Source organism: Juglans regia, chromosome 14 (genome assembly GCF_001411555.2).
Source record: "Juglans regia cultivar Chandler chromosome 14, Walnut 2.0, whole genome shotgun sequence".
NCBI lineage: Eukaryota > Viridiplantae > Streptophyta > Magnoliopsida > Fagales > Juglandaceae > Juglans > Juglans regia.
In genome coordinates this window covers 7,305,991-7,331,647 of record NC_049914.1, presented here as the reverse complement: position 1 = coordinate 7,331,647, position 25,657 = coordinate 7,305,991, and the positions used below count along the sequence as shown (strand labels likewise).

The window sequence follows — 25,657 nt, the reverse complement described above, 5'->3', positions numbered from 1 at the left end:
AGCCATTGCACAGTGATCACAACAATCAGGAGGACATATTGTAAGAAGGATTCTTGGGATGAATCAAAGGGGAATGGTACGAGTGTTGAAGGATTTGGAGCACCGGTGATCTCACTGAGTGGGAACCCCACAACTCCACGAGCTTGTGGTATATATAATCTACTCATGGTAACAACTATATATGCGGAAAACAACCACTCAATGCGCTTGAGACTGAGGGAATTGGTAATAGCAACAGAGATGGGATTGGATCATAGGGATGGTGGTGGTCATATGATGCCGGAGATCCACAGAGCATCGAGATGTGTAATGGAATTATGGATGTTGGTTGTAACGCGAGGAAGGAGGTGTAGGAATTAGGAGGAAATATGTGGTAGAGGGTGGAAGATACCATTTTCAGCTTCTGTTTATTAAGTACAAGTGTACAACCATATTTTAGAAGCTTCACATAAAATAGAAATAAAAAAGTAGTAATAGCTCCAACCATTTCGAATGTATTAATTAATTAATTTGGCATGCGAAGCAAGTCTGCTTTCTTTTCTCCGACCCCCACTACTCCTTTCATCACATAATTTGGAATGCGTTGAAGGCCGGTGTGCTTTGTTGTCTCCTGTCTAAAAAAACCACAGCTTATTCGCATCTCATGGTGAACTTTTTTCTCTGGATGAGCGGAAATATCGCATCAAAGTTCCGGGAAATTGGAACACAGCCAATTTGAGGGTAAGGAAATAGTCTCAACCAGACAGCCTCCTGGGGAGTTGGTACGAGGAGCAAGAAAGGTCAACGAGCAAAGATGAGGCAAGAACAACTCATCTTCATCCCAGCACCTGGAGTCAGTCACCTGGTGTCGACCCTCGAATTCGCAAACCGCCTGATTGATCGTGATGATCGAATTTTGATCACGATCGTTTACATGAAGTCCCCCTCCACTCCCCTTGCAGAATTATACACCAGATCAATCGCTGATTCTCAGCCTCGAATCCAACTCGTATATCTCCCCCGAGTAGACCCACCTCCATCAGAGCTATTAAACTCGCCTGAAAAATTTATTTATGCCTTCGTAGAAAATCACGTACCCAAAATCAAGGATACTGTCAGAAAGATTATATCTTCCAGCTCAAACTCGGATTCGGCTCGAGTTGCGGCGTTGGTTCTTGATTTTTTCTGCCTGTCCATGATAGATGTGGGCACGGAGCTCGGGCTCCCTTCTTACTTGTTCTTAACCTTCAATGCAGGATTTCTTGGTTTTATGCTCCACCTCCCAACTCGCCATAACCAAATCAGCACCGAGTTTACTGACTCGGATCCTGAATTGTCAATCCCTGGCTTTGTCAATGCGGTACCTCCAGGTGTTCTGCCCTCATCTGTGTTCAACAGGGATGGCTACAGCACTTTCATTAAGCTTGCTAAAAAGTTCAGAGAAACCAAGGGAATCATAGTAAATACGTTCACAGAGATGGAGCAACGTGCTCTAGACTCGTTTTCCGATGGCCAAACCCCTCCTGTGTACGCTGTTGGACCAGTGCTCGACCTCAAGGGGCCAGACCCCGGTTTGGATCAGGCTCATCGTGACAACATCATGAAATGGCTTGATGATCATCCTCCATCATCCGTCGTGTTTCTATGCTTTGGAAGCATGGGAAGCTTTGGTAGAACACAAGTGAAAGAGATAGCTCTTGGGCTGGAGAGAAGTGGGCATCGGTTCTTGTGGGCATTACGGTCAGCCCCTTTAAAGGACATCATGCCGAAAGGTTTCTTGGAACGTATCAATGGAAAAGGGATGATATGTTATGATTGGGTTCCCCAGGTGGAGATCCTAGCCCACAAAGCAATAGGAGGGTTTGTATCTCACTGCGGATGGAACTCAATACTGGAGAGCTTGTGGCATGGCGTGCCTATTGTAACATGGCCTTTATATGCAGAGCAGCAGTTCAATGCATTTTGGATGGTGAGGGAGTTGGGATTAGCGGTGGAGATGAGGTTGGACTATAGGATTGGTGCTGATCTGGTGATGTCTGATGAGATTGAGAGAGGTATAAGACGCGTAATGGACGGTGATAATGAGGTTAGGAATAAGGTGAAGGAGATTGGAGAGAAGGCAAGAAAGGCTGTGATCGATGGTGGATCTTCCTCCATCTCTTTTGGACATCTCATCGAGCATATGGTAAGGCAGCAGTGATTACAGCACTAGAAGTGGCCTAGCTAAAGTTTCACCAAATTTTAATTAAGAAATCTGCTTATTTTTATAAATTTAGCTAGCCACTCTTTAACAATATTATATAATAAACTTTTTAAATCAATCATTATTCTATTAAAATATTAATTTTGATATTTTTATTTATTTAATTTAATTGTAATAGTTGTTCTATTAAAATAACAAACTCTCCAGTTTTCACTGGAATATATTTACCTTGTTCGATTCTTATTATGTTCACCTGCAAATTTTTACACCTTATAGTGAAAACACTTGTATGGGAGAAGTCGATATATATTTTTGTTGAATTTTTATTGAAGTCGACATATTAAACTTCGGTGTTGGTTAAAAATACTGTAGATTTATTGAATTTCATGTGGTCATTAAATTTTGGCCAAAATTTATCTATAACCATCTCACTACTGGTGCTCTTATAGACCATAGAGCGTTGCATTTTGGGTTAGTTTTCATTGTTGTCGAAGATAAAGAAGAAGAACTACAATATTCGTGAACTTGTTGAAATATAAATTTTTTTCAAAAAGGAAGATTTTTTACAACACTTGAATATTATTTTTTAAAAAGTGAATAAATCAAAAATTTATATAAAAAAATTATTATTTTTATACTTTAACATCCTATTACTATATCTAATATTAATATTTTATTTTATTATTCATAGTAATACATACGTATCCATTCATAAATCCATACCTTTTTCTTCACTTTATTTTCACCAAATATAAAATAATATATATATATATATATATATTAAACAATTGAAAATATTAATTTATTATTAACTGCTCTCATACTAAAACCGAAGACGAGTGATATAAAAAGGAAGCCCTAAAGCTTAGAGCAAAGGACCCAGAAACCACCCATGGCAACTCATATTACCCCACCTCTTTCTCTCCCACGTCACACCAACCTCCCAAACTCTACCTCCCCAACAATCGATGACGACCGGTATTTCGCAAACCACCCGACAGTTTTAGTAATAAGCCAATGCACAAGTTTAAAGAGCCTAAAGCAAGTTCATGCTCAAATGCTCCGTAGTGGCATCTTCTTCGACCCTTTCTCTGCCAGTAAGCTCATCACAGCGAGTGCCTTATCACCGTTCTCGAGCCTCGACTACGCTCGCCAAGTATTCGATCAAATTCCCCAACCGAATCTCTACACTTGGAACACCCTCATTCGCGCTTACGCTTCCAGCCCCGACCCTACTCAAAGCCTCTTACTCTTTCTGCAAATGCGTCTTCAAGGTGAACATCTCCCGGATAAATTTACTTTTCCTTTCTTACTCAAGGCAGCTTCGGAGCTTAAAGCTTTTCGGGTTGGCAGAGTGTTTCATGGGATGGTGATTAAAGCATCCCTAAGTTTGGATATCTTTGTTCTCAATTCGCTCGTGCATTTTTATGGTTCGTGTGGGAATTTGGATTTGGCTTATGGGGTGTTTGTAAAGATTCCACGGAAAGATGTTGTTTCTTGGAATTCTATCATCATGGGTTTTGCCCGAGGAGGTTATCCCGAAGAGGCACTGGACGTATTTAGGAGAATGGAGAAGGAGAATGTGAAGCCAAATGATGTGACGATGGTGGGTATCCTTTCGGCTTGCGCGAAGAAGTTGGATTTGGAGTTTGGGAGGTGGGTGTGTTCGTATATTGAAAAGAATGAGATTTGTGTGAGCTTGACTTTGAGTAATGCAATACTTGATATGTATATGAAATGTGGAAGTGTTGAAGAGGCAAAAAAATGGTTTGATGGGATGCAAGAGAGAGATATTTTCACTTGGACAACTATACTTGATGGATATGCTAAGTTAGGGGAGTATGACGAGGCTCGGCGTGTTTTTGATGCAATGCCTTGTCAAGATATTGCAGCATGGAACGCTCTCATTTCTGCTTATGAACAGAATAGTAAGCCAAAGGAGGCCTTGGCTATTTTCCGCGAATTACAGCTCAGAAAGGATGCAAAACCAGATGAGGTCACTCTTGTGTGTGCTCTGTCAGCTTCTGCTCAGTTGGGAGCCATGGATTTAGGCAGGTGGATCCACGTGTATATAAAGAAGCGGGGGATTAAGTTAAATTGTCATCTCACGACCTCACTCATTGACATGTATTCTAAGGGTGGGGATCTAGAGAAGGCACTCGAGGTATTCTATTCAGCGGAAAGCAAAGATGTGTTTGTTTGGAGTGCCATGATTGCTGGTCTGGCAATGCATGGGCATGGGAGAGCTGCAATAGATTTGTTCTCAAAAATGTTAGAAGCGAAGGTCCAGCCCAATGCTGTGACTTTTACCAATGTGTTATGCGCCTGTAGCCACACAGGATTAGTAAATGAGGGACGAACCTTGTTCTATCAAATGCAGTCAGTTCATGGGGTTGTGCCTGGAGAAAAGCACTATGCTTGCATGGTTGATATTCTTGGCCGGTCAGGCCTTCTGGATGAAGCAGTCGAACTAATAGAAAAAATGCCCATAGCTCGTACTGCTTCTGTATGGGGGGCTCTGCTTGGGGCCTGTAGACTTCATGGGAATCTTGAGCTTGCTGAAAAGGCTTGTAGCAATTTGCTTGAGTTGGACCCTAGAAATCATGGAGCCTATGTGCTTTTATCAAACATTTATGCTAAAACAGGGAAGTGGGATAGAGTTTCAGGGTTAAGGAAGGTCATGAGAGATTCTGGTCTAAAGAAAGAACCTGGTTGTAGCTCAATCGAGGTCAACGGTATTGTTCATGAGTTTCTGGCAGGCGATAGTTCTCATCCATTATCCATGGAAATCTACTCTAAGTTGGATGAGGTTGCAGCAAGATTGAAATCAATTGGTTATGTACCAAACAAGTCTTACCTCCTGCAACTTGTTGAAGAAGAAGACATGAAGGAGCAGGCCCTAAACCTTCACAGTGAGAAGTTAGCAATTGCCTTTGGGCTTATTACTATGGTCCCATCTCAACCAATTCGGGTTGTGAAGAATCTCCGTATTTGTGGGGACTGCCACTCAGTTGCTAAGCTCGTATCTAGGCTTTACGGTAGAGAGATACTTCTAAGAGATCGTTACCGATTTCACCATTTTAGAGAAGGGTATTGCTCATGTATGGATTATTGGTGAATATGGAAAGCATTTGCTGTGAAGATCTCATCCCATACTCTTGAAGTGATTTTGGCAATGGCTAAATAATTAGTTAAGCACCAAAAAGCAAGTTCAGTCAATCAATATGATGATTGAGCTTGGCCACAAGTCTCAGGAAATATCAAGTTGATTAGCAGGATAAATTTAGGAAGAATGAAAATTTGTTCTTGTAGAAAGGAAAAAAAAAAAAAAATTTGTCAATCAGGAGCATTTTTGGAGTTCTTTTTCCTTTTGAGAGATTGTAAGAAACCCTTTAAACCCTTCAATATTTAAAAATATGCATCATTTTGGATGTCTAATAGATATTGTGGAAATTATATTTGGAGAAAAAATATATAAAAGGTAGAAGGGAAAAACCTGTATACGTAGAAACAAATCCTGGAAAGGAAAGGAAAATAAACAACAGTGAAAGTATCTTAACTTTGCTGCATCTATTTAATTAATTTACAACATCACCAAGCGCATAGTTGCTGCTTCATCAGGATATGCTGCTTCTAAACGGCGCCAAGAGTATGTTATTTTCTGTATATTAGACAAAGAACAATGTTCTAACCCACTTGACTTGTAGAAAATGGAAAACTACCCTCATTGACATTTTTCAGAAACTTTAACTGATCGGCTTTTCTCATTTCCATTATGCACGTTCTGGTCTGCGTTCCCAAGGAGTTTGTCTCTGATTGAAAGCAATTCCGTTGCAGCTCTTCTCATGTTCATTCTGTCCTTTGGAGATTCTGCTGAACATGCAAGGCCAATCTGAAAGACCAATATCAAGCCTTCAGTCTGTTCACAGCTTGTCCAGTCACTCCTACATGTAACCAAATTCTTAGTTTCGCCTACTTCGTTCAAAACTGATTCGTCCAGAATCTCCATCACTCGTCCCGGCAATGCCAGTTTGACTAATTTGTGGAGGTTCAGGTCGTCTTTGAAAAGTTCATCTGTGGGTCTTCTTCCAGAGAACATCTCCAACAAGAGGATCCCAAAGCTGTACACATCTCCATTGGCTGACAGCTGACCTCCCATTCCGTACTCTGCAAGAATTTAAAGAACTCTGACAAGCCAACAACAAGCTCTTATGGTGATTGTCATCAAGGTAATAATGGGTGACACATTTTTTTGGTGGGCTTCCTTGTTTTGATTATTGATGACTTCTTTCGCTCAATTTGTATAGAAGTAAATCCAATATCATTAACATCCAATTGTTTTTGTTCTTTATTTCCTTTTTCCTTTATCATTTGACACTAAACAAATGAGAAATCATGAAATAGTACCTGGAGCAGCATACCCAATGGTTCCTTTAATCCCAGCTGAGCTTAATTGACTAGGAAAAGCGTGCTTATTCGATTCTGAAAGGAGTCGTGCCAAACCAAAATCACTTACACGAGCAGTCAGCTCATCATCGAGAAGAATATTGCTTGGCTTTAAATCACAGTGAATAATAGGTATATGGCATTCATGATGAAGATAAAGCAAAGCAGAAGCCACATCTATTGCAATGTTTACTCTCTGAAGAAGGCTTAAATTTCTCAGCTGCTTGAGCCCATTTTCTGGATGCAACCACATGTCCAAGTTCCCATTTGGCATGAACTCATATACTAAAGCTTTGAAATCTTGGCCCCCATAGTCAATACTTGAGCAAGCAGTTAAAATATTTACTAGGTTTCGATGCCGGATGCTCCTTAAGGCTTCGCATTCAGCGATGAAGCTTCTGGACGCTCCCTTCTTTTTTAGGTTGAGTACCTTGACTGCGACACTGACTTCATCGAGACCAAGCTTTCCTTTATAGACAGTACCAAAATTACCTGAACCAATCAAATTCATCTCTGAGAATCCATCGGTTGCATTGAGTAGTTCTTGATAAGAAATCTTTTGGTAGAAGGGCCCAAAGGTAGTGCCCAAAGGAAGAAGTGGGATGACATTTTTTGTTGACTTTCTCAACCAGCACATGAGGGAAATCAAAGACAACACCACCACGGAGAAAACAGGAATGCCTATTTTCAGAATCAACTTAAAAGCAACACGATTTCTATGCTTATTGGAACATGCGCGCAACTGCAGCTCTTGGATCCCCCCACAAAGCCCATCGTTGCCATATACTTCAATTGCAGTTGCATTTCTGAAGACCCCATGTATGGGCACCTCTCCCTCAAGATTGTTGATAGACAGATTCAAGTTTATCAACATGGAAAAACTAACCATGTAGCTTGGAATTTGGCCAGTCAAGTTGTTGTTGGAAAGATCAAGATATTGAATACCCCTTAACTTACTTAAATCCGGAATGGTTCCTTCAAAGAAGTTCCCTTGCACATAAAGTGCTTCCAATCCCAAACAATCCCCTAGTTCCGCGGGAATCTCTTTGGAAAATTTGTTGAATGAAACATCTAGATAAACAAGAGTCTTCAGGTTTCCAACTTCTGGGGGCAAGCTTCCTGTCAAAGAGTTATGAGACACATTAAGTTCTCGAGAAAGGGCTGGAAGACTAAGGAGTTTCTTGGGTATAGTGCCATTTAGTTTATTATGGAAAAGTTGTACATCTTGCAGGTAGCTACACATTCCAAGACTCGAGGGTATGCTTCCTTCCAAGCTGTTATTATACAAATAGAGCTCCAACAATTGAGTCATGTTGCCAAGAGAAGTCGGGATCTCCCCTGTCAAGTTGTTTCCATATAAGTACAATCTGTTCAAGTTTGAGAGCTCCCCAATTGAAGCTGGAATATTTCCCGTTAACAAATTCTGTTCCAGACCAAGTTGAGTTAGTCTAACTAGATTTGATACCTTCGTAGGTATGCTTCCCCCAATAAAATTCCCTCCTAGTTGTAGCCATGTTATTTGGGTTGAGAAGTTTGTTATCGCATCAGGCAGCTCACCTCCAAGCCGGTTGTAGCTGATATCGAGTGTCTGTAACTGGCTGCAATTGGTCAAAGGTCTAAGAAAACTCAAATCATCAGCTGAATAATTTCCAAGAAGATTCCCGTTTGCATTAAGCCATGTAAGATTTCGTAGATTACCAAACTCCATAGGTATGTTTCCCGTAAAATAATTTGTAGGGATATCAATTTCTTGAAAACCTGAAGCATTGGACAATGCAGCTGGAATGCTTCCTGTAAATTTGTTTCCTCCCATACCAAGCTTTTGAAGATTTGGAAGTGCAATGCCTAAGTCGGGCCTGAGGTCACCAGAAAAGTTGTTGAAAGCCAAGGAAATGACTTTGATTGATGAAAAATTGTAAAGGAAAGGTGGAAACACACCAGAAAGATTATTCTTTCCTACTTGAAAACTTTCCAAGCTTATCATCTGGGATAATGTATCTGGAATTTCTCCCTCCAAATTGTTATATGGAAACCAAAGGTGTTGGAGAGAAGACAGGTTTCCCAGAGAAGGTGGCAACTTTCCACTTAACTGGTTTTTGGCAAGATATAGATTCTTGAGTTTGGACAAAGAGCCAAGTTCAGATGGTATTTGTTGCACTAGATGGTTGTACTGGAGACCAAGATACATAAGGTTGGAACAGTGAGACAGATTGACAGGAATTTCTCCTTCCAATGAGTTAAAACTCAGGTTTAAATTCTGAAGCCTGATCAAGCGACCAGCTTCCGAGGGGATTCGACCATAGAAGGAGTTAATTGCGAGGTTGAGGGATCGAAGGAAAGAAAGATTTCCAATGTAGGGTGATATGGTGCCAACCAAGTTCTTGTCTTTTAGGTCCAAACCAATGACTCTTTGGTGTTTGTTGCCACAGGTGACCCCAAGCCAGTGGCAGAAATGGAAAGACTCATTCCAAGCAGCCAGGACACTGATGAGGGGGTCCTGATCTACGTGGGACTTGAATTCGAGCAGTGCAAGTTTGTCAGTCTCGTTTGAAAATGTGGTAGCCGTGGAAACCTTTCGAGCTGACAAGGAAAGGAACAGGAGAAGGATGTAACAGAAGGTTATTGACAAGTATTGCCTTAAACTCATAACAGAACGCTCCATGTAGGAGGAAGAAAGTTGCTGCCACAGGGTGAAGCTGAAGTGGGATAAGAGAACTCCAACATGTATATCTATATGTTTGGGTGTGTGCCTATCTATATATATATATATATTATATATATAGGGAACAAATTACCTAACAACATTTTAGGTGGAACTTCTCGTATTATAATTAATTGATCAGAGTTGGCCATTTCTAATCTTGAGAACTTTCCATCTTTGTTATGATCTGATGTCGTTTAGTTTGAGTTTTAACTCGAGATTACCTTGCTTCTGTTCCGAATCCCATAACAGGTCTATCATTTAGTGCACTAATTAATTAATTTTCTGGAATACTATTATGGCATGCAGAAGTTAAAACATATATATATATATATATATATATGTATGATGGTGACATAAGAAACAGAAGTAGAAAACACTCTTAATGATAAAAGAGAAGCGCAATATGTATGGAAATTTGTTTTGCCCAAGAAATATTTAGAACAAGCACATCAGTAGGAAAATATCAGTACTACCATTAGGAAATAAATCTGTTTTGAGTTTCAAAAGAAAGTATAATTTCCAGAAAAGAGAGTGCCTATACGTAATTATAAATTCTCGGCGCATTTTAGTGGTTCATGCATGCATGCATGCATGCTTATGAATCAGCTGACATCGATCTATTATCTGATGAAACAATGCAAGATAATCCACTTAATATATAATTTGTTTCTTTTCTCAGCTTGGTACTCACGCAACTACTGCACATTAATATATTATATGCAAGACTTTTGAATTCGTTGAAATGGTTTAGAGTCTTAATTTAGAAGCAATCACCTTTTAATATTACATGATATTATCTGATCTATTAATGTTAATTTCAAGTTCCTTTTACCTCTTCTCTTCATGACTTGGTGATAGAGATTTCACTAATTTATTGCATATATTGATCTTGTTGAACGTGACATGAGAAAATAACAATCAAGTACGTACGTACGTACAATATTAATTAATTTTAGGTAATCCAAAATCAAGGCTCTTCTACTTTTTCTCTTCATGATCATCAATATGATGATATCTTCACGACCAGGTCACACCCTGTTTGCAATATTAATGTGCTCGTCTCATGATCTCACATCCGTTATTGTCTCAGTACTGAAAATGATACGATCGAGTAAAGTCAAATTAGAAGATAGAGATTCATGAATTAATATCTAGGAGATGATCATTACGTCTATGAAAATTACTCACACGACATTTAATTAATTAAATACCGACCGCATTGATTTCTACTTGAAATGGTTTAAGCTGATCATTGGCCATAAAAAAGGTCTCAAAATAATACTTCAATATTTAAATCCCCAGAATCAGATCATAATTAAACCTGACCAAGTCCGATGGTACATATAATATATATATATATTGATCATGTTTGCATTAATGTGCTCGTCTCATGATCTCTCATCCGTTATTGTGTCGGTGAAAATGATACGACGGTGTAAAGTCAAATTAGAAGATGGAGATGATGATCATGATCATCTCATATATATGAGATCATGATCATTACGTCTATGAAAATGACTCACACGACATTTAATTAAATACCGACCATCGATTTCTACTTGAAATATTGGTTTAAGATTGGCAATACAAAAGGTCTCAAAATAATACTTCAATTAAATCAATCCCCAGAATCAGATCATATAACCAGACCAAGTCCGATCGATGGTACATATAATATATATATATATATATATATATATATATAGAACTACTTCACCTTCTTCTCTTAATTTCTCCCCTAGCTTGATCATCAATACGATCATTAATCCTGTGGCTATTTCGAGGAAAATATATAATGCATCATTCCTGAGGTTACTAGCTCATAATGCATCTTTAAGTGAAACTACTACTCTAGTTTGAAGATATGATCAAGACAATTTATTATAAGCTTGGCCTATTATGATCACCATGCTCAATATTTTTGTCTATTTGTTGAAGGTAGAGAGGCTGCACGACGTTCAAAACTTCAACGCTGTTAAGATTGCATGAAACTTCAAAATCAATTATCATGCATCTGTATTTTTCCGTACTTATTCAGTTTTTGGCCGTCCTTTTCTAGAAGCTTTCTTTTATTTTTGCATGCTTGAAAGAGAGCTAGAAGCATCATAGTCGTTGAGGTTTCTTAACTATGCATCTAGGGGTGTAAATCGGTCCAGTCTAGTCTAGAGTTGATGGATCAAAATTTTCAATCCATCATTTTTTTTTTGACTGGATCGAGCTATCGGTCTAGTTGGTTCGTTCGGTCCAGTCCAATTATTATTTTTAAATAAATTAATAAAAAATTATTTAAATTACTAAATTAAAATTAAGGGATTTATTAATGTGGATTATGTAACTACTTCTCTTAAAAAATATTTATATGGTCTACGATAATAAATTATATAAAAATTACATCATTAACTTTTATAATTACTATATAAAAATAATATTATAATTTATTAAAAATATTTTAAAAATATATATAGGAGTTCGGTCCGATTCGGTCCAAAGTTTAGAGACCCTGAGACCGAACTAAATTTTTTCGTCCACAATTTATGGGACCGAAACCGATTGGTCTGGTGTTCAGTCCTATTGAGGTCGTGTTTGCGTGCTTAGGCCACTCCACGCTGGCAGCGCTGGGGCGTTTCTCTGCAAGGAGGAGAACATGGGAGCTCGGAGGTCGTGATACCTCCGACGCTCAAGTTAGTCTAAGGTTGTGGAAGAAGAAGATAGAATAAAGATTAGAATGAGATAGCAACAATGTTCAAGCGTGAGAGAGCGAGTAACCCCTCTCTCAGTAGAGTGAGGGGTATTTATACCTTGATCCATACGCGGCTCCGTACTGGGATCGCACGTCCCTGTTGAGCTTCTACCCCCCACCAGTTCTATCAGGCCTCATGTGGCGTGCCGTCCTTCTAGGCGCACTGAATGCGATGTGACCCTACCCTGCGCACCTGCTTCTGCATCATTAATGTGGCACGGTCTTCGGACGAGCTCCCTATCCTTGTTGACTTGTGGTGTTAGGATCTGCATGTCTCTGATGGTTGGCCACTTCAGATGTCAGTCCACCCCTGTTTCAAGATTAGTGATACCTTGGCAGGCAGTGCGGTCCCCAGCCCTACTTGTTAGGACTCTTGTCCTACGATTTCCCCCTTGGGCTTTTTGCTTTATCCCGGCCCTTGCACGGGAGCCCAGGCCCTTTGGGGATTTCTCCCCTTACAGTACCCTGCGAATTTCTAGCACACATATATGGTGGAAATTTCCAGAAGATCTTCTCCCCCTTGCACTTAGTGCGATCGTCATGTCCATCACCTACCCAGCGCTAGGCCTTTGGTTTCGAGCGGCGTCTTCCTTGGTTCGCTCCCGAAGCTTGCCCATCCCTAGTTGTTCGTGCCTCCTGAGACCACCTTGGTTTCAGTTCCACTTCGTCTTCCGACGATTAGGGAGGCCAGTGCACGACGGCCTATGGACGGGGGTCATCATTAGTGCTGACGTCACCTGCTCTGCGTCTCTTCGTACCACGTCATCCCTTGCTATTTGGGCTTCTCGAAGCCAACTATCCCTGTCATTAACTCCTGGGATCCCTGCCATTTGGATTCTCGATGCTCTCTCGTCTTCGATGGCTGTGTCATGCAGGTCACACTTGCCTACGCCTCGAGTCCCTATTGGCCCTGCACTCCACACGACCATTGTAAGGTTTCCCCTTTCCTGTCGTTCTGCACGGTTTGGCCTTCCCGAGGTCACCAACCCGTAACATCAAGTTGTTCCTCGATCAGTGTACGAGCCTATATAAGCTGTTCTCCTCCTTCACTTCTCTGCATTTGATCATTCCCTCTCTCTTTGCTTCCTGCCCCCTTTTTCAGAGGTCTTCCTTGTCTTCCATCAGGCTCAACGTTCTTTCTCTCTAGTTTCTCCACCGCTCTCCACCGTCCCTTTTGGCTTTCATCCCTCTCGTTGTCATGCCCCAAAAAGTTCTTCGTCCTACAAGCCGTTCTCTATTTGTTGAAGGTAGAGAGGCTGCACGATAAAGGAGGCCGTAGGTGGGTGCAACGTACGTACCCAGGCCAAGACATTCAAAACTTCAATTTTGTTAAGATTGCAAGAAACTTCAAAATCAAATACCATGCATCTATATTTTTCCGTACTAATTATATATTCAGTTTCGCTGTCCTTTTATAGTAGTTTGCTTTTATTTTTGCATGCTTGAAAGAGAGCTAGCTAGAAGCATCGTACGCGTTGAGGTTTCTTAACTATGCATCTAGGGGTGTAAATCGTCTGGTCTGGGATTGATGGACCTAAAATCATTTTTTCTGGATCAGACCGGTTGTCTTTGGTCCGGTCGATTCGTTCGATCCGATCTAATTATTTTTTATTTTTAAATTAATGAATAATAAAAATTATTTAAATTATTAAATTAAAATTAAGTGATTTATTAATATAAATTATGTAACTAAATCATTAGTTAATAATAATAAATTAGATAAAAATTACGTATATCATTAATTTATATAATTACTATATAAAAAATATATTAAATTATTAAAAATATTTTTAAAATATATATAAGAGTTCGGTCAGGTCCAGTCCGGTCCGGTCCAAAATTTATAAACTCCGAGATCAGACTAAATTTTTTTGGTCCACAATTTATGAGATCGAGGTCCGGTCTAAAATTTATAAACTCTGAGATTAGACTGAATTTATTTGGTCCACAATTTATGAGACCGAGACCGACCGATCTAGAGTTCAGTTTTCCGGTCTGGACCAACTCCCTACACCCCTGTATGCATCTAATATTATTATGATCTGTCAGTCGTCGATCTCATGTCCTCGATTGTGAAAACAGCTTAAAAAATGCCATATGCATCTGCCTTCAGAACGACTGCTGGAGAGAACTACTTTGTACTTGTTTTCTTACATATTAAGAATAGATATCTGGTGAGAAAGCTACATGATAACAATTTCATTTAATGCTTCAAGCTTGGTGAAAACTTCATTTCAAACTGTGAAAATATAAAAGCCTCGAGATGTTATTATATACAAAGGAAAAAGAAAAAGAAAATTATGTAAACTTACAACATATTTTACAACGAAAGTCTTGCAGAAAAGGAGCCTCTCTTAATTCCCTGATCTTGTCATCATCCGTACTTGTTGCTCACCATGGCAGGCAGGATCAAAATCACTAATTTTTACTGAATTTTGAGAAGCACCACATTACAGGGATGTTATTTTATTGGAAGGAAAAGCTTTGACTTGTACAGAAAGGAGGTCAAAAGGAAATTGATTGTCTTTAAAACCACTCAAAAGCTGTTCTAACAACTGGCCTTCCTAAAATAGCATTTCATTCTGATTCTGATCTTCTGTCAAACTTTTGCCAACTTAGCCTAATAATTCCCATAACCTACTCAACCAAACCTTTTCTCCCACCTGCATATAAAATCACTCCCAGGATAGCTTCGAGCAATACACGCTTACTCCAGTGCCTTGCTTAATTTGCACAAGAAAAGCTAGCACACTCAAGGCGCAAACAATGGGTGTTCCTCTTCTTTCATCGCCAGCAATATTTCCGGCAGTATTCTTTCTTTTCTCATTCACTACGTTGTGTCTCGTTCCTGAGATTGCACTTGCTGGCATAACCAGGCACTACAAGTTTGATGTATGTGCTGCATGCATGCCTCAGCTAGCGTCTAACATATATACAGAAAGCTTGCACCAGCTAGCTGATTTTTGTTTCTTTTAACAGTACTAATTTCTGGAATATTTTGCAGATCAAACTGCAAAATGTGACGCGACTGTGCCACACAAAGAGCATTGTGACAGTAAACGGGCAGTTTCCTGGGCCTCGCATTGTAGCTAGGGAGGGTGACCAACTTCTTATCAAAGTGGTTAATCATGTCCAGAACAATATCTCCATCCACTGGTAATTAATACAGTTTCATGCATGGTTATATATATACACCATCCAGTTGGTACGTACGTACGAGTGATATCTAAATCATGCATGTGATTATATATGGTAAAATATTAATTTCTTTGAAACAGGCATGGCATTCGACAGCTTCAAACAGGGTGGGCTGATGGTCCAGCATATGTAACTCAATGTCCCATTCAAACTAGCCAGAGCTACGTGTACAACTTCACCATTGTAGGCCAGAGAGGCACTCTTTTCTGGCATGCCCACATATCGTGGCTTAGGTCAACTGTATATGGTCCTCTTATCATTCTTCCCAAGCATGGTTTTCCTTACCCATTTGCCAAACCCTACAAGGAATTAGTTCCAATCATCTTCGGTACGTAATTACTAATTAATTAGCGATCTCAAATTTAGTACTTACACCTGCATGACTAAACTTATTAATTATAGTAATACTACATACAATCGTAAAATATATAAATATTGTACAGTCGTTTTGAAAAAAAGTATGGTTTATTATTAAAAAATTAATTTCTTTTTATGTAGGTCTCATATTTATTCACCTTTTTCAAAGCGACTATACAGCACTTACACACTCATGACTACAAGTATCATTTCTCTATTAATTATTCTGCAATTCTGCGCTCTAATCTTTATATTAACTACTCGTAAACTAATTACTAGATTCACAAAAATAGTTACAATTTATAATTTGGAAGATATTATATGCATGTTTTAGTCATAAAAAAATATCACAAAAATAAATCTACAAATTGAAGTGATTTGATGTAGTACGTACGTTAGATTATAAATTTATTTTTATTGTAAAATAGATCTAACGTCGTATCATATGATGAAACCATGCATGTCGATGATTTATTGCTAACTTCTTTTTGCAGCTATAACATTTTTTTGGAATAAAGAGCACTTACTTAACTAAATTAGCATACCTTTAGTTATTATATATACATAGTAAATAGAGTTTTTGAAAGAGTTTCGATTATAATATATATTTTGATCTAGTAATCTTAATTTTGTGGTCCAAGCTGAGCTATATATAATACGGTACCTGAATACAAACTTTGATACCAATAAATTAATGGATATTAATGTATCATTTCAGGAGAATGGTGGAACGTAGATACTGAGGCAGTAATTAACCAAGCCATGCAAACAGGAGGCGGTCCAAATGTCTCTGATGCGTATACCATTAATGGACTTCCAGGGCCACTCTATAACTGTTCTGCCAAAGGTGTCAAATGCTTTATATATATTGTCGATCATGTTGCACTTTCAAGAAAATAGGACGTTATATATATCATCCTAATAGATTCAATATTTTGATTTCATGTAAATGACAGACACATTCAAGCTGAAAGTAAAGCCCGGGAAGACTTACCTTCTCCGATTGATCAATGCTGCACTCAACGACGAGCTCTTCTTCAGCATTTCAAACCACACGCTCACAGTTGTCGAAGCTGATGCTATCTACGTTAAACCTTTTGAGACTAACATAGTTCTCATAGCCCCAGGACAGACCACGAATGTTCTTCTAAAGACCAAAGCAGACTTCCCCAATGCCACATTTGTCATGACTGCTAGACCATATGTGACTGGCCTAGGCACTTTTGACAACTCCACTGTTGCCGGTATACTAGAATATGAATTTCCACCCCAAACCCTTCATTCAGTTGCTTCTGATCATTTTCGAAAGCTTCAGCTTTTCAAACCTGTTCTTCCTCCTCTCAATGACACGTCCTTTGCTACAAATTTTTCGAACAGACTTCGTAGCTTGGCAAGTGCTCAATTCCCTGCAAATGTCCCTCAAAAAGTTGATAAGCGTTTTTTCTTCACGGTAGGCCTTGGAACAAGCCCCTGCCAACATAACCAGACCTGCCAAGGTCCTAATGGAACAAGGTTCGCTGCTTCTGTTAACAACATATCCTTTGCACTCCCAACCACTGCCCTCCTCCAGTCTCACTTCTTTGGGAAATCTAAGGGTGTTTACACCTCTGACTTTCCAATCAGTCCTATTTTTCCCTTTAATTATACGGGTACCCCACCAAACAACACTATGGTGAGCAATGAGACAAAGCTGGTAGTCTTGGCTTTTAACACTAGTGTGGAGCTTGTGATGCAGGACACAAGCATTCTTGGTGCTGAGAGCCACCCTCTCCACCTGCATGGATTTAATTTCTTTGTTGTTGGGCAAGGGTTTGGAAACTTTGATCCTAATAAAGACCCGGCGGAGTTCAATCTTGTTGATCCTATTGAAAGAAACACAGTTGGTGTTCCCTCAGGGGGTTGGGTGGCCATCCGTTTTCTCGCGGATAACCCAGGTGAGCAGGAAGAAGACCATAATATTATCATACGGTTAATTAAGTTAATTCCATATGTTTATGATAAACAATTAATCTATCATATTCAACTAATATTAGTGATGTTGTGAAATGTTCTGTCTGCTGTCATTAATTTACATTAACATCATTAAATGTTTTTGCCTTGTGATGATGACCACGACAACAATTAATTATGTGGTAACAGGGGTTTGGTTCATGCATTGCCACCTGGAGATCCACACCAGCTGGGGCTTAAAGATGGGTTGGTTGGTCTTAGATGGAAAGCTTCCAAATCAGAAGCTGCTTCATCCGCCGGCAGATCTTCCAAAGTGTTGACCTTTCACAGACTTCTTCTTTCTCTCCTATCAGAAATTGTACCAAGTTTTTATATCTTTATAACCCATTTGAAACTCGTGTTTGGCCCTTCTTTAGCATTTGAACAACTCTATTTATCCATGTCATGTGGAGGAGCTAGGTAAAGATTCAAGAGTGGATCACAGTTTTTTGTAACATTTCGGATTCTCAATGTAAATCATGTGAAAAGATCACCTTGACATCAACATTTTTGGCTCCTATTAAAATTTTTGGCTCCTTACTGAATGAGAAACTATATTTGTAGTCATAAGTGTGCAAGTGTCATGCCTTATTTTTGAAGAAAATGAATAAATATAATATCTAAATAAAAAAAAAATTAATTTTTTAATAATAAACATTAATTTTTAAAAAAAAACAAATGTACGACACTTTTACACTTATATAACTGATAACTTTATCTAGTATTACTCATCACACAACATCCTCTCTACCAAACCATTACTCTCATAATGTGGGCACCGCAGTTGTTACGTGGACATTGATTCAAACCCCAATAAGTAGAAATCTACCAAAGAAAAGGTTCTGCCCATAATATGATTTAAGCTAGGTCTCTTGACTTCAATTCAAATTCACTATCGTTGTGCCTTCCCGGTCTCTTATCCTGCCTCCTATCATGATCTTCTCTCAACTTTGGCTCAAACTCCTCATCATCATGCCTTCTCAGTCTGTTTTCCTCCCTCCTATCACTTAGCCTGGGGTTGCTCTCTAAGGGCCTCTCCTTTGCCTTTGATCTAGAGCGTGAATGATCCTTATCATCCCGTCTAAAACCATCTTGAATCATAGGCTCCTGAACAGGACTTGATGGATTGTTGTCTGATCGTTTCTCACCCCATTTCGGACCCTCAAACTTGTCATGTCCCCATCTTGAACTTGCTGCATTCTCAGGACCCCAACCTGTATTTGCAGCTCTCTGGGAATAGAAAGAACAAAGCACATATGAGCACCAAACATGGCAAAAATGAAAAAATAAGCTTAGTACGATTGGTTCTTCACAGAATCCTCACTTCAAAATGTATTAAAACACAAGAAAACCAACCCCTACCCTTAAAAGGTGCTCATGCATCATTTATCTAGACTTTGCATGGAAAAGAATGAATCTGGAAATCAGTAAATTGTTGAGCAAGCTGAGACTTGGACCAGTTAAAATTCACTGAAATGTGTGATGCACTCCTGGGTTAGGTATGCATGCATACATACATATATATATATATATATATATATATCCCATTATTGTGTAGTCTCCTTCAGCTATTTTTCTCGCCTCTAGTCTCAAACCAAGTCTAACCATTAATTACATCAAGCATCCAAACCCCATTCCCAAACCACTCGTAATGTTCCTCATCTTTTGGTGGAGAAATTAAATGCGTCAGTTTTTGGATCAACCACAAAAAAAATGATCTACTACATTAATAAATTATTAGAAAAGTACTACAAACACAAAGGGATTTCACAAAAGTAAACTTATAAACTGATGTGGTTTCATGTAATCCATTAGATCTACTTTACAATAAAAGTAACTTCACAATCTGATGTACCACATCAAGCAATATCAATTTTTTAGTTTAGTTTTGTGTAATTCTTTTATGGCTAAAACATTTCTCAAATTATTATAGCTGTCCCTACTTAAGTACAAGCCCTCTCTTTGACAACCAACATGTTAGCAATCATATAAAACCAGGAACACAAACACAATGGAGAAGGGAAAAGATTATCTCTACTAACCGATCAAAAAAAGAAAATACAGTATCATCCACAGAATCCAATATCTCATTCACTCAACAAGCATGTAATGCACAAGATATACTTTTTTTACAAGTAAATGATTGCATTAATAACAATAGGCATAGCCCAAGTACATAAGAGGATATACAAAAGATAACATCTATTGAGAAATGTAATGCACAAGGTATGATCCAGATATATGACAACTCACGCATTAACAACTTTTGAAATACAACAAATTGCCTTTAAGAACTAGAAGATTAATGGTCCACCATAACATCTATTGTCATATCACCAATTCGTCGCATAAAAGTACTACGGTTTAGCTAAATTTATCCAGCACACTCAGCTACATTTAGAGATGATATGAGGTGAGGATTTGGCACCAATTCCATAGCTCAATAGAACAATATCTAGTAATATCCCCCAAGTTATTTTCATCAATAATATAAGATCATATGTATACCTTTATGACTAACTAACAAAAAAAAGCCAAAAATACTCATTAAAACAATAAAAACCATCTCTAGATTTCAAAGATGAATATCGAACCATGGAACTGCCACTACAACAAATATGGGCTTTTCCCACGAATTCTTTTTCCAAGATATACGATCGTGGCAAATAGTGTGCTAATGACACAAAAATTGTTCGTGGGAAAAAAAACAAGTTTTTTGCCACGAGATCACTTCGGCAAGTAAAAAGTTGTGGGAAATAACTTTTTGCCAAGACAAAAATGTTTTTTTTGGCGATAAAAATTCGCCGCAAATAAACTTTCCAGAAATCATGGGTTATTCGTTTTTTGCGACAAAGTTGTTATCTATTTTCGGAGACGTGTTATCGCCAGAAATAATCTTGTTTGCCAAACTTTTTTTAATTTTGGATTATTAGTATTTGCAACGTCATTATTAATTTTGTGGCGATAAATACCAACCAAAATAATAATAAAATTAAATATTATCTTTTCTCACGAAATTTGTTCGTGGGGAAAAAAAAACATTTTTTACCATCAGATTATGCAGTGAGTAAAACCATACTTTGGGGATTTTGCAACGAAAATATTTTCAGCGACGTTCTATCGACGCAAATGAATCTAATATTCACCGTCATACCAATTTGAAGACCAAAGATGAAGAGCCTAAATTAAAACCTCACTCTCTCTTTTCCCCCTCACTTCTCTTTTCCCTCTCTCTCCTCCCTCCCCCTTGCACTGATGGAACCCCTCCTCTCTTCCCTCTCTTCTCCTTCAGCCACAGCCCAGCCACCGGCCACCACTGTAGTGCCAAGCCACCACCACTTCACCGGCGACCACCCCTCGCCGAACCCAGCCTCCCCCCACTACGCCTCTCTCTCCCTCTCCTCCTCCCCTGAAACAAGCCTCTTTCCCTCTCGGCTTCTCCAAGTCGCCATCGCAACCTGCACCCAAGCCACAGCCGTTCGTTGTCGACAGCACTGACAGGCCCTCGCAGGCTCCCTCCGTTCATCCCCCAGCTCCCCCACGATCTCTCCCTTCCCCATAACTCCATTTTCTCTCATGGGTCTCCACCACCCAGATCCGCATCCAAAAGCCCACCTTTCCGCCACTCCCTTTCTTCTATGCAGAGCACTCGACACCCCCAACCCCAATGCCTCTCTCAGCCCCTCCAAACAACCCTTGCTCAGCATTTTTCTCACGTATTTGTAAGTGTTGAATTTTTATGAGTTTTATGCATACTGAATGTAATATGAGGTTTAGATGATTATATTTTGTGTAATGAGTTGTATTGAACTCAAGTGTTAGGTGATAGAAGATGTATATTTATGTTGGATTGGATTACATGGGCGATACGCATGTTGATATGCCTTCTAAATTGAGTTATGTATATGAGTGCATATTGATTTAGTTGAATACTAAATTAACTTGATGCCGTACAACCTGTTATGTGTGCAACCTGAGACTGCTAATGTGTGCTTCTGAATTCATTAAGTTAAAATGATGTGTCATTTCACAGGAATTGGGTGTTTATGAACATTGTCATGCTTCTTTTACAGGGTCTTCGTGTTGGTGTCAATTTGGCCTTGGCCATTGCCCTGTACAACATTCCAGAGGTATGTGTTCTCTGATTTTCCAATTCTTCTTTATTATATCTATTTTGTGTAGAGTGCCATTGTTTCTTTTGGATGCTTTCACTCCGCCATGATAAAAGTAATTTATAACTTTCAGTTGCTAACAAATTCTAGATTACCATATATACTACTAATACCTTAACAGTCCAGTCCTTTACTTCCCTTTTGATGAAATTGCATAAAATTAAGACGATACAATGGAACTTTTAGTGTTGCTTTATATATTGTTTCTTGTTGAGCTAGAAGTTGAATGATTGAGTGTTCTAAAAGCCACAAAGATCCATCAAGTTGCCAACCACATAGGTAATATAATACCTACATTTAAATATTTGTAATATAATTTTGTATAGTTATGACTTGGATGTATTCATGTATATCCTACTCATATGATTTTGTTCTTATATAGTAAATAATTAAAATGATTATTGATGTAACATTTTTTATGGGGAACACTGATGTTGGGAACACTAATATTGTCAAGTGGAGAGCGTTTCACTGCCATAATTTTAGTTTTGATTTAACTTAATACTATCCCTATGATTATGGTGCATAGTAGTCCTGTTTTAACAACCTGTTTTAACAGCTGTAAAAACTGGCATGGCAGTCCTCTTTTGAAATTCAAGGATCATGTGCTAGATATTGTCTGACCAAGTGTGAAATCCACCATTGAATTTCATGGGAAATTCACTCATTTCTCACGAGCTGAGGGAAGGTCTAGTACTATTTGTCACGAAATTTTGTATATTTTCTCCGCCATTAACGTCGTGGAGAAAAATACTTTTTTTGTCATGAATTGAACTTTTGGTAGAAAAAGAGACTTACTTCACCAGTTATATGCCACCAAGCTGCCACGGACCAATTTGGTGAGAAAAAACTTTTTGTCACTAAGTATATATTTTTTCTGACCATAGTTCCTCTTGGCAAAAAAGTAGTATATGTTAAAACATGCTTTGATATCCTTCTCTAAAACTTCGAATGAATGTACCTGTTCGTCGTGAGAAAATTTGCATCCGGCTCCACGAGTACAGTCACCTCTTTGAAAAACACGGCACACACCTCGCTTCTCCCTCTTCTTCCGCTCAGTCTCCTCATCTTCTTCCTCTTTCTTTTTATAATTACTAACATGATCCACCCTAATAATTTGACCTAATATCTGTGCTCCGTTCAAATTATCTAAGAAAGCGCAAACAAAAAATATATATTGAGCCAGGTAATTTCTTCTCACAATCTCCGAAGAGTGAAAAAAGAAGAGACAAAGAGAGACAAACCAACCTATAGCGAGATTTGTTCTTCTCTAGTCCTTATATGCAATAAATGCAAAGCCTTTGGACTTACCAGTGCCTTTGTCTCTAACAAGGTTGACATCAACAATCTGTCAAAACCCCAAGGCAAGAGGCCATGGGCCATGCCTTGACAAGCACCCTATCATGCCCAGACAACCCATCGGGGGCTCTATTGGCATGGCTTGATTGCCCACAGACTGAGCCCTTGGAGAATGTTAGGCCACGGTCACCCTCAAGCAGGCAGTGCACAGTCAGCGCGCGCGAGCGAGGTTGTCACACCTTGCTCAGCCTGAGGCCAGACTACACGCACGCCTAGTGCGCGCACGCAACGTGCACATACCGCGCGCATGCACATCCAAATTGGAATTGACGGCGCGGCTGCCCAGCAGGCCCACGCAGGCTGGCATGCCACTCAACTCCCTGGCCTTGACCAGGGCCTTGCTGCTCAACGCCGGCCATGCCAACCAACGCCCAGGCCACACGGCCAGGGCCATGATGTTCAACGCCCAAGCACCATTAGTCTGGGCCATGCAGACCAATGCTCAAGCCCCTCTGGCCTGGGCCATGCAGTAGCTTGCCACGCACAAGTCCACCACGGTTCAACCCAGCATCACACCAACAATGCCCAGCCCACACAACTTGGGCCACACATGCAGGGACCAAGGACTAGCCAAGGCCAACCCAGCAGGCCAACCTGAATACCCACGCACATCAGCAAGCAGCCCATGCTGTGGGCTCATCCAGGCCACCCATGGCTCACCAGCAGTATGAGGCCTCAACTAAGAGACATGGAACCAGCAACTGTTACCTTCTTTGTAATTATTGTTATTTGAATGCTAGTATAAGTAATGCACTAGGCCATTGCATATTTTTATCTTTTTGGAACATTTGGACAATTTGACTTGTAAGCTTTGAAGGCACTCATGTGCTCTAACACTTAGGCTCCACTGGGTGCAATATGTGAAACCCAAAGGAGAAGGCTAACCCTGTGCAATTCGTGAATCAGGATAACCCATTGCTATCTTTGTTTTCCCTATGTTAATGCAATTCTAAGATATTTCAGTATCATGGATTATTGTCTATTGCATTGCATTTTCCTTTGCTTGCTAATCATTTTGCATTACTCGAGTGGGGCAACACGTAAAACCGCAAGTGGCCATTAAAGGGCACTCAGCCTACACCAGGCCACCATAGTCGAGTTGGAGCAATGACAGAGACAAGCACGACAGTTATTGTAACTGCCCAAGCCACACGCCCAGACTTAGACACTTGTCCAGCCATAATCGCCTCCCTACTTTGTAGGAAGTAACCGCAAGCATCATAAATTACCTTAGCCAACCACCCACTTAGCCAACTCACAGCCAACCACCCACTTAACTGCTTAAAACCACCCAACTGCTCTACACATGCATGCAAGCATGCACGCCCACAAGCATTTCGCCCAACAACATCCTTTGAACACTCATTCGAGTTAATCCAACACCATCCATAGCCATCACAGTCAAGCAAGTGGTAGACCATTTCGGTCATCATGGCACAAGGAGGGGCACAACAGCTTGGTGTCTAGGGTCTTGATCGAGGTCCCTACCATAATCTCCTCGTACCTGAAAACCATTAAGGGAGTTCCAAATGTTCTAGAGGAATTGAAGGATTCCAAATTCCAAAATTCAAACGAAAAAGATTTAACACAGGACTTACTGGGTGAAAATGGCAAGGTGATCGCCTTCGATGAGATCAAAAGGAATGCCACCGGCGAAGACATAAGCTGATTCTTTGTACTTGGCATGCCATGATGCTTCTTCGGATATCCCTAACTCCGCTTCTTTCAAATTGATCTTCTGAAGGCCTTTAACTAGGGTTAACGGGTCGCCGCTGGCCCGCCTCGCTTCTGCTCCGCCCCCGGTCAATGGGGCGGAGCCCCCTATCCGTCAAATGCGGGGGGCGGGTGGCCACGCCAGCATCTGACCCCCATGGTGGGGGCGGGGGCTGGATAGGGGCAACCCCCGCCCCGTAAATACCCCTCCCCGCCCCGTATTACCCAATACCCATATATATATATATATATATATATAACCCAGGCATGAAACGACATCGTTTCATGCCTGGGTTTTTTTTTTTAAATACCCATTAGGAAACGACGTCGTTTCCTTTTTGTTTAGAACCCCTCCTTGCGATCACCCTCCCTCCCACTCGACTCTCTCTCTCTCTCTCTCTCTCTCTCTCTCTCTCTTGGTGTCTCGCAGCTCGCTCCTTTGCTCGCCGTCGCCGCAGCCTTCCGTGACTCCTTGTATTCATCTCCGTCGCCGAGGCCCAAAGGTAAGAAACCCATCATCTACTACAATTTTTTGTATAGTTTATTTTATGGAATGGAGATTGGAGGAAGGATGGGGTTTAATCGGAGATGGAAGATGGGATTTTGTGAATTGTGTGTTGTGGAGACTTGATTGTGCATGTGGTTCACTTGATTAGTGTGTTGACTCTATGTTGAGGGTTTTCGTGTGTGATTGGTTTATTTATTTACACAAATATATATGAAACTATTAATACCCCTCCTTTTTAACAATCAGCTCTTAATTTGTGCATTTATATATATATATATATATATATATA

The 25,657-nt window shown here is 39.8% G+C and overlaps 4 protein-coding genes and 1 pseudogene across 4 annotated transcripts; 3 read left to right on the top strand and 2 right to left on the bottom strand.

The window, feature by feature from the left end:
* Nucleotides 1-496: 496 nt before the first annotated feature.
* Nucleotides 497-2,397, top strand: LOC109009006 (UDP-glycosyltransferase 71K1-like). Its single transcript, XM_018989325.2, has one exon. The coding sequence runs from the start codon at nt 794-796 to the stop codon at nt 2,177-2,179; it is 1,386 nt and encodes a 461-aa protein (XP_018844870.2). The 5' UTR covers nt 497-793; the 3' UTR covers nt 2,180-2,397.
* Nucleotides 2,398-3,034: 637 nt separating this feature from the next.
* LOC109009008 (pentatricopeptide repeat-containing protein At2g29760, chloroplastic) lies at nt 3,035-5,614 on the top strand. Its single transcript, XM_018989327.2, has one exon. The coding sequence runs from the start codon at nt 3,075-3,077 to the stop codon at nt 5,298-5,300; it is 2,226 nt and encodes a 741-aa protein (XP_018844872.1). The 5' UTR covers nt 3,035-3,074; the 3' UTR covers nt 5,301-5,614.
* Nucleotides 5,615-5,906: 292 nt separating this feature from the next.
* On the bottom strand, nt 5,907-9,290 carry LOC109008997 (putative receptor-like protein kinase At3g47110). The gene is made up of 2 exons (XM_035685559.1): nt 6,590-9,290; nt 5,907-6,349 (listed from the first exon to the last, which is right to left on the bottom strand). The coding sequence occupies exons 1-2, from the start codon at nt 9,288-9,290 to the stop codon at nt 5,907-5,909; spliced, it is 3,144 nt and encodes a 1,047-aa protein (XP_035541452.1).
* A 5,487-nt stretch (nt 9,291-14,777) lies between these two features.
* Nucleotides 14,778-18,183, top strand: LOC109009009 (laccase-17-like). The gene is made up of 6 exons (XM_018989328.2): nt 14,778-14,964; nt 15,077-15,228; nt 15,351-15,598; nt 16,346-16,474; nt 16,584-17,561; nt 17,767-18,183. The coding sequence occupies exons 1-6, from the start codon at nt 14,839-14,841 to the stop codon at nt 17,895-17,897; spliced, it is 1,764 nt and encodes a 587-aa protein (XP_018844873.2). The 5' UTR covers nt 14,778-14,838; the 3' UTR covers nt 17,898-18,183.
* Nucleotides 18,184-18,474: 291 nt separating this feature from the next.
* LOC109008998 lies at nt 18,475-25,376 on the bottom strand (annotated as a pseudogene).
* Nucleotides 25,377-25,657: the final 281 nt, after the last annotated feature.